Source organism: Oncorhynchus keta, chromosome 5 (genome assembly GCF_023373465.1).
Source record: "Oncorhynchus keta strain PuntledgeMale-10-30-2019 chromosome 5, Oket_V2, whole genome shotgun sequence".
Classification (NCBI taxonomy): domain Eukaryota; kingdom Metazoa; phylum Chordata; class Actinopteri; order Salmoniformes; family Salmonidae; genus Oncorhynchus; species Oncorhynchus keta.
The window spans coordinates 3,475,789-3,485,538 of NC_068425.1; the positions used below are offsets into that span (position 1 = coordinate 3,475,789).

Sequence of the window (9,750 nt, forward strand, 5' to 3'; positions counted from 1 at the left end):
AGAAACATTTTTTTTTTTTATTAAACTTCTTTGCAGCGTTTAATGTTATTGATCATAATCTGCTGCTGGAAAAAGCGTAAGTGTTATGGCTTTACATCCCCTGCTATATTGTGGATCAAGAGTTACTTGTCTAACAGAACACAGAGGGTGTTCTTTAATGGAATCCTCTCCAACATACCTCAGAAGACATGCCACCAGGTCTCTTCACAGTCCCCAAGTTTAGAACAGACTATTGACTATTGGAGGTACGCAGTACTACAGAGAGCCATGACATGGCTACTATTCCACATCAAGTAAATCAAGCAAGCAGTAAAATCATATTTAAAAACACAATAACATCAAAATAGACACACGTGGATTTTGTTGTAGAAGATATGTGGTAGAGTAGTGGCCTGAGTGTCAACGTGTTGTGAAATCTGTTTCGTAATGTAACGTTATTGTATTGAACTGCCTTTATTTCACTGGACCCCGGGAAGAGTAGCTGCTGCCTTGACAGCAGGGAAAAGGGATCCATAACACAAATGTTTGTTAATTCGGCTTGTCACCAAAAGCACTCACAAACTTCTACAGATGCACAATTGAGAGCATACTGGCGGGCTGTATCACCGCCTGGTACGGCAACTGCTCCGCCCACAACCGTAAGGCTCTCCAGAGGGTAGTGAGGTCTGCACAACGCATCACCAGGGGCAAACTACCTGCCCTCCAGGACACCTACACCACCCGATGTTACAGGAAGGCCATAAAGATCATCAAGGACAACAACCACCCGAGCCACTGCCTGTTCACCTCGCTATCATCCAGAAGGCGAGGTCAGTACAATGCATCAAAGCTGGGACCGAGAGACTGAAAAGCAGCTTCTATCTCAAGGCCATCAGACTGTTAAACAGCCACCACTAACATTGAGTGGCTGCTGCCAACACACTGTCATTGACACTGACCCAACTCCAGCCACTTTAATAATGGGAATTGATGGGAAATGTCAAATATATCACTTGCCACTTTACAATGCTACCTAATATGTTTACATACCCTACATTATTCATCTCATATGTATACGTATATACTGTACGCTATCATCTACTGCATCCTTATGTAATACATGTATCACTAGCCACTTTAACTATGCCACTTTGTTTACATACTCATCTCATATGTATATACTGTACTCGATACCATCTACTGTATCTTGCCTATGCTGCTCTGTACCATCACTCATTCATATATCTTTATGTACATATTCTTTATCCCCTTACACTGTGTATAAGACAGTAGTTTTGGAATTGTTAGATTACTTGGTTATTACTGCATTGTCGGAACTAGAAGCACAAGCATTTCGCTACACTCGCACTAACATCTTCTAACCATGTGTATGTGACAAATAACATTTGATTTTATTTAATTAAGGAAGATGTAATTTAGTCAGGTGCCTTCTAGTAGCCTTTTGGGTACTTCAAATTATCACAAATCTCAGGCCCTCCATGTGGCTTTATCACATTTAAAATATAATGACAAAGCTGCAAAATATTACCCTAAATAAAAACCATTACTTTATGTACTCAAATATTTTACCATGTCAGTATTTCATGGCTGTAAATGTTGGTGGCAGTTGTGTAAAGACAAATGGATGAGTGGCAGAATGATTGAAAATGCCATTGTTGATCAAACACATTTAATTAGGCTATTTTCCCCTTCAACCACCTGGTCTATCCACTAGAAACCCATGTACTATATGGACACATGAAAAATAGAAATATTTTCAGTTAAAGTATAAATTACCAAAGTTAGACTGCCTGTTAATTACAGAACACTTAAGTAATTGGTAAATTACCAGTAGCTTTGCAACCATATGACAGCTCCAATAAGCCCTTTATGGTGAACGAGAGGCATTAGGATTTCTATTGTGATTATTCAGTTAGTTCACTGGTAGGAGAGCAATTGGGCACTACCAACTGAAACAAAATTAGTCAAGATTTAATGTGTCAGTAAGAGCCGAACTTCCTATCACTAGAGAAATACGGCATATGTATTTACCTCGAGGGCGTCTAATAACCTGTTGAGATGCACAGAGTTCAGGTAGTTAACTGTAGTTACCCATTTCACTTTTATGGGTAGAGTTGACAGTTAAACGTAATTGACATGTGGTCTTCACATTTCTTGCCCTCTGGTGAGAGGTAATGTCCTTTATAAAACATGTTGAACTTTCCCTATTGTTATGACCCTCAGTCACTAGTAGATCTACAATTGCCAGTATTTATCATTGGTATGAAGATGCTCAGTAAAAGGGCAAAGCATCTCAATAGACTGATACAAAATCCATTACTACAGGTCAACACTTAGAAAACAAACTTTAGGGATCTTTTTTTTTTATTGTTTTACAAGATGCCTTGCCTCATACAGTAGTGTTGTCAACAAAAACATCAATGTCACAGCAGTGTTGCACTGCACCAGTTTAACACTCTCCCCTCCCTATAAATGTAAAGCCAGTAGGATCTATCAGAGAAGCCAGGTGTCCTGCTCTGAGCCTGGAGGCCGTAGCCTGGGGATGGAAGTGGTTTAGCTCTGGCCTCCCAGGGTGTGCTTGTCAAACAGGTACTCTACCATCTTGTTTTTGACAGCATCCATCTTGGTGAGGTTGGTGATGTGGTCTCCCAGCTTCTTAATGGCCTCCACCTGCTCTCTCAGGTAATGGGTCTCCAGGAAGTCACACAGCTAAAGAGGGAAAACACAGGACAGACAAGATAATGACTACATACTACTGTAGATCCAGTAACACACAGGAGCCTGGTAGTAATGGCATAAGTGCAGATAATGAGGTGTTTACAGCTGTCTAACTCCTGCACGAGCTGCATCGTGTGTGTAAAGTGGCATTCATGCGTCTAAAGAGGCAGGTCACACAATCATGTGTAATTAGTTAGCAGAGGTACAACAACCTGATCAGCTCCTGGGACAGTACCTGTATTCTATGTAATGATATTACTTACATGGGGGTCAACCTTGTCAGAGGCAATCTTGTGCAGGTCCAGTAGGGCCTGGTTCACATTCTTCTCCAGCTGCAGAGCACACTGCATGGCCTCCAGCCCATTGCCCCACTCATCACGTTCTGGCTTCTACACAGGACAGTGAACACAGAAGGGTTAGGGACTACTAGCAGATGTTTCTATACATAATTCAAAGTCAGTTCAATCAGTATATCTGACAAACTGGAACCAATGTAGAAAGATCAAGATTTAGTCATTTTAACAGTCACTACGAACAACCACATAAGCTGGAGTTTATGAAGCACATCATGGGTCCGGTGTGGCTCCATTGGGCAATTGAGTGGAAAAACATTGCCTGGAACAGCCAGTTAAGTTTACTGCACAGTCCCCAGACCTCAAACCAATAGAGAATCTTTGGGATGAGATGGAACGGGCTGTTCACAGCATGACTATATCACCGCACAATCTGCAGCGGCTGCCTGATGCCATTGTGTCAGCATGGACCAACATCCCTAGGGAACATTTGACACCTTGTAGAATGTCCCAAATAATTCAGGCTGTTCTGGAGGCAAACAGGAGTCTGAGTAGATGTGTTGAACAACTTAATTCGCACTCATTAGACTTTACCGCGATACACTACATAAGCCCACACTCAAGCATATTCACACATACTGATTGCCAAGTCACTTTAACCCTTACATACTGTCAACTACATTATACCCCTGCACATTGTCTCAGTACTTCTTGTATTTTGCCTTGTTATTCTTTGCGTTACCATTTCCTTCTGTATTTAGCAAGTATCTCCTTAACACTGCAATGTTGGGAATGGTCTCGTAAATACGCATGTCACTGTAAAGTCGACACCCGTTGTATTCAGTGCAATTGACCAATAAAATTTGTTTTGAAACTGGGCAGTGAGCAGATATTATATTAACATTGGGAGAGTTTGGATAGAGTAGATTGAGTTACACCCCTCGTGCTCTTTCAGTTCAGTGGTTATGACGGAATGGAGGCAGTGTGTTCAGGCTAGAGGTCGACCGATTAATCGGAATGGCCGATTAATTAGGGCCGATTTCAAGTTTTCATAATAATGGGAAATCTGTATTTTTGGGCGCCGATTTAAAATTACACCTTTATTTAACTAGGCAAGTCAGTTAAGAAATCATTCTTATTTTCAATGATGGCCAGGAACAGCGAGTTAACTGCCTTGTTCAGGGGCAGGACAGATTTTCACCTTGTCAGTTCGGGAGAACCAATCTTGCAACCTTACAGTTACCTAGTCCATCACAATAACGACCTGCCTCTCTCTCCTTGCACTCCACAAGGAGACTTCCTGTTACGCAAATGCAGTAAGCAAAGGTAAGTTGCTAGCTAGCATTAAACTTCTTATAAAAAATCAATCATAATCACTAGTTACCACACATGGTTGATGATATTACTAGATATTATCTAGCGTGTCCTGTGTTGCATATAATCTGACTGAGCGGTGGTCAACAGAAGCAGAAGCGTAAACATTAATTCAAACAGCACTTTCGTGCGTTTTGCCAGCAGCTCTGCGTTGTGCGTCAAGCATTGCACTGTTTATGACTTCAAACCTATCAACTCCCGAGATGAGGCTGGTGTGACCGAAGTGAAATGGCTGGCTAGTTCACACGCACTAATAGCGTTTCAAACTTCTCTGAGCCTTGGGGTGGTTGTTTCCCCTTGCTCTTGCATGGCTAACGCTGCTTCGATGTGGTGGCCGTTGTCATTGTGTTGCTGGTTCGAGCCCAGGGAGGAGCGAGGAGAGGGACGGAAGCTATACTGTTACTGGCAATACTAAAGTGCCTATAAGAACATCCAATAGCCAAAGCTTAATGAAATACAAATGGTATAGAGAGAAATAGTCCTATAATAACTACAACCTAAAACTTCTTACCTGGGAATATTGATATATATACAGCTTTCATACATTCTCATGTTCTGAGCAAGGAACTGAAATGTTAGCTTTCTTACATAGCACATACTGCACTTTTACATTCTTCGCCAACACTTTGTTTTTGCATTATTTAAACCAAATTGAACATGTTTCATTATCTGCTTGAGGCCAAATTGACTTTTATGTATTATATTAAGTTATAATAAGTGTTCATTCAGTATTGTTGCAATTGTCATTACTACAACTTTCAAAAAAAATTTGATTTTATTTATTAAATCGGCCGATTAATCGTATCGGCTTTTTTCGGTATTGGCGTTGAAAAATCATAATCAGTGGACCTCTAGTTCAGGCCCAAGCAGTAAGGACATTATCTCCTCTAATACCAGGGCAGCCACACAGGGCCTGCCTTACAATGAACTCAGTATTAACATGAATGACTACTAATCCAAAACAACTTCACAGTATTAGAAAAAAAGGCTCTAGATTGACTATAAAGGGTTCTTTAGACTTCTTGCCATAGATTATAGATCAGCCACTTGGTTCCAGGTAGAACCTTTTTTACTGAGACAAGAACCATTTCAACCAGAGAACCCTCTACGAAGATGTTTACGTTCTTTTTGTTGCGCAGTATAAAAAGTAAATGTGTTTTTCGACGCTCAGGCGCTCACCTTGATGTCCTGGAGTAAAATGCGTCCACCTCTCTTATTCTGGAAGGAGAGTAGCTTGTCGGCGTGCTCCCGCTCCTCGTTGCTGTTCTCCTTGAAGAAATGCGCGAAGCCAGGCAGAGCCACATCGTCACGGGAGAAATAGAAAGCCTGCGTGGACAGACAAAAATGTGTTTAGAAACAACTGTTCCAGGACGCATTCTATTAGTGAGGGATCTAAAACATGATTGACACAGCAATATGATCCGGAAAATCATTGCCGACGTTTTAACCTGCCAATTAACCTGTCAAGGAGATACGCACTGTCCAAGGATATATTTATGAGCTTTATTTGAATGATACGTCTACCTCAAAGCTGTTAGTTGCCTAGGCGTACAGAAAAATACTTAAACCCAGGCATAATAATAATAATAATAATAATAGGTAAAGCAAGAAACTGTTCCTCTTGGTAGCAAATTACAGTCCCCTTACCATTGAAGTGTAGGTGTAGGAGGCAAACATTTCCATGTTGATCATCCGGTTGATTGCAACTTCGCAATCGTGGTGATAGTTCTGGCGGACCTGAGACTCCATTTTCATTTTATATCAAAATTAACGGTACAAATAAAGAAATTCTTAGATTATTTTACTAAGACAGTTCAAGTAAGTGTTACGTTATCAATCCGGAATGTTATATGGCCCGGGCAGAAGAGTTCCGTTCAATCACTGTTGAAGCAAAAAAATCTTCGTGCGTCTTCCCAGAGTTGTGAACTGGAAGGAGCCTTGTTCGCTCTATTTATTGTTCCAAGCGGACCGCGTCAGTGAAATCCACCCTCTTCTTCGATGAGATTTAATGGCAGGTTGGCATCCAATACATGTTGCATTACCGCCACCTACTAGACTGGAGTATAACTCTCTTATACTTTGCTTTTTTAAACATGTTTTATCAACAACCACACCAACCAAACATACAACAAATACCCTACCATCTAACACTACACTCACACAAATATATATAATAAAAACCATACTCCCCAATTTACATCTATTTAGTCATACTTCAGGCCAACAGCATGAAAGGATGGGACACCACCACTTAACACACCCTGTAACTCAAAATAAATCAAATCAAATGTTATTAGTCACATGCGCCAAATACAACAGGTGAAATGCTTACCACCTTTCACTTCCATTTCTCCTCCTGTCTTCAACTCACTCTGTTTACACGTTCTACCATTCTTCTTTAACAAACCATCTCATTTTATCCCACCATTTTTAACCGACTCCCCCTCTTCCTCCCTCTCTCTCTTAGACCTCCTCTGCCTCTCTTTTCGCCTCCAATTCTTCTTCCGTATTCCAAGTCAAATCAAATCCAATCAAATTTGATTTGTCACATGCGCCAAATTCAACCTTACAGTGAAATGCTTACTTTACAAGCCCTTAACCAACAAAGCAGGTTTTAAGGAAATACATAAAAAAGTAAGAGATAAGAATAACACATAATTAAAGAGGAGCAGTAAATAACTATAGCTGGGCTATATGCAGGGGGTACCGGCACAGAGTCAATGTGTGGGGGCACCCGTGTCGAGGTAATTGAGGTAGTATGTGTATGTAGGTAGAGTTATTAAAGTGACTATGCATAGATAATAACAGAGAGTAGCAACAGTGTAGAATATGGGGGGGAGGGGGCAATGTAAATGGTCTGGGTAGCCATTTGATTAGATGTTCGGGAGTCTTATGGCTTTGGGGTAGAAGCTGTTTGGACCTAGACTTGGCGCTCCGGTACCACTTGCTGTGCGGTAGCAGAGAGAACAGTCTATGACTAGGGTGTCAGGAGTTTTTTAACAATGTTTGGGGTCTTCCTCTGACACCGCCTGGTATAGAGGTCCTGGATGGCAGGAAGCTTGGCCCCGGTGATGCTTTTTAAAAAAATGTTTTAACCTTTATTTAACCAGGCAAGTCAGTTAAGAACAAATTCTTATTTTCAATGACAGCCTGGGAACAGTGGGTTAACTGCCTGTTCAGGTGCAGAACGACAGATTTGTACCTTGTCAGCTCGGGGTTTGAACTCGCAACCTTCCGGTTACTAGTCCAACGCTCTAACCACTAGGCTACCCTGCCGCTCTGTCGTGCCTTGCGGTCGGAGGCCGAGCAGTTGCCATACCAGGCAGCGATGCAACCCGCCAGGATGCTCTCGATGGTGCAGCTGTAAAACCTTTTGATGATCTGAGGACCCATGCCAAATCTTTTCAGTCTCCTGGTTTTGTCGTGTCCTCTTCACAACTGTCTCGGTGTGCTTGGACCATGTTGGTTTGTTGGTGATGTTGACGCCAAGGAACTGATCCACTACAGCCCCGTCGATGAGAATGGGGGCGTGCTCAGTCCTCCTTTTCCTGTAGTCCACAATCCAATTGTGCGCCGCCCTATTGGACTCCTGATCACGGCTGGTTGTGAAACAACCTGGGATCGAACCAGGGTCTGTAGTGATGCCTCTAGCACTGATATGCAGTGCCTCAGACCGCTGTGCCACTCGTGAGCCCAATATAGTCAATCAAACTCAAATACCAATATTTTTCTGTATTACCTTAAACTCTTGATCTAACTCTAACAGTTCAGAAACTCACCACCAAACCCTTCACGCAGGTTTGAGACAGACATTTTGGCTTTTGTAGAAATGGTATTTGATATACAGCTTTCAGTTTCAAATGACATATTGTAGTTGACAAATGGTCTTTCAAAGTTGATCACATTAGCCTCCAAATAACTACACAAAATCAGTAGCTACATACATCTAACCATACATAGGTTATTAAGCTAAAACTGTGAAGTGGAAAACGTTTTACAGCCAATGAAAATCAAAGACGACAGTTATAAAGTAACCTTCCTAACAACTTTAGTTCACATGACCTGATCTTCCACAACTGTTGACAGGGTGCTTTCAGGGTGCTGAGTTATTGCTCAATACAGCCACGTAGTTGAAACGTCAATGGTATTCATAAGAACTAGGTCTTCTGGGGCAGTATGCATCAAATGTCTCAGTGCTGATTTAGTTTCAGTTTTTGTCTTTTAGATCATATTGAATAACATTACATCTAATCCTATTCTGACAACAGGCTTGATACCTTTATACAGCCCCTGGTCTGTACTGGCCTAGTATGTAAGGTAGTGCCTCTACTCCAATTGTTTGAGAACAGAATCACCTTTTTCCTAATATGTAACCCAAAACAGGATCTATCAATCAGTTTGTCATATCTACTATCTAGGTTCATTGTTTGTTGAAAAATGATAAAGCTGCTTCAAATGGGCTAAGGGTCTTCAACATAGATAATCCTTGAAGTATGCGCCCTGCTCTCTGTTACTTTGATCAACTGTTCTAGACTGAACCTCACTTTATAGTGTAATGCGGACGACACAACAGTGGTAGGCTTGATTACCAACAACGACGACACGGCCTACAGGGAGGAGGTGAGGGCCCTCGGAGTGTGGCGTCAGGAAAATAACCTCACACTCAACGTCAACAAAACTAAGGAGATGATTGTGGACTTCAGGAAACAGCAGAGGGAACACCACCCTATCCACATCGATGGAACAGTAGTGGAGAGGGTAGCAAGTTTTAAGTTCCTCGGCATACACATCACAGACAAACTGAATTGGTCCACTCACACAGACAGCATCGTGAAGAAGGCGCAGCAGCGCCTCTTCAACCTCAGGAGGCTGAAGAAATTCGGCCTGTCACCAAAAGCACTCACAAACTTCTACAGATGCACAATCGAGAGCATCCTGGCGGGCTCTATCACCGCCTGGTACGGCAACTGCTCCGCCCTCAACCGTAAGGCTCTCCAGAGGGTAGTGAGGTCTGCACAACGCATCACTGGGGGCAAACTACCTGCCCTCCAGGACACCTACACCACCCGATGTTACAGGAAGGCCATAAAGATCATCAAGGACATCAACCACCCGAGCCACTGCTTGTTCACCCCGCTATCGTCTGCTAAATGACTTAAATGTAAATGTAAGGCGAGGTAGGTACAGGTGCATCAAAGCTGGGACAGAGAGACTGAAAAACAGCTTCTATCTCAAGGCCATCAGACTGTTAAACAGCCACCACTAACATTGAGTGGCCGCTGCCAACACACTGACACTGACTCAACTCCAGCCACTTTAATAATGGGAATTGATGGGAATGATGTAAATATATCACAAGCCACTT

General features: G+C 42.2%; 1 protein-coding gene across 1 annotated transcript; it reads right to left on the reverse strand.

The window, feature by feature from the left end:
- Nucleotides 1-2,346: 2,346 nt before the first annotated feature.
- On the reverse strand, nt 2,347-6,321 carry LOC118384317 (ferritin, middle subunit-like). Its single transcript, XM_035770729.2, has 4 exons — nt 6,033-6,321; nt 5,565-5,711; nt 2,982-3,107; nt 2,347-2,709 (listed from the first exon to the last, which is right to left on the reverse strand). The coding sequence occupies exons 1-4, from the start codon at nt 6,138-6,140 to the stop codon at nt 2,554-2,556; spliced, it is 537 nt and encodes a 178-aa protein (XP_035626622.2). The 5' UTR covers nt 6,141-6,321; the 3' UTR covers nt 2,347-2,553.
- Between the last annotated feature and the right edge of the window lie 3,429 nt (nt 6,322-9,750).

Coding starts and splice junctions, on each gene's coding strand:
- LOC118384317 (XM_035770729.2), bottom strand. CDS start 6,140: ATGAAAATGGAGTCTCAGGTCCGCCAGAACTATCACCACGATTGCGAA. Junction 5,712..6,032: donor CCTACACCTACACTTCAATG/GTAAGGGGACTG, acceptor CTGTCCACGCAG/GCTTTCTATTTCTCCCGTGA. Junction 2,710..2,981: donor CTGACAAGGTTGACCCCCAT/GTAAGTAATATC, acceptor TTCCCTCTTTAG/CTGTGTGACTTCCTGGAGAC.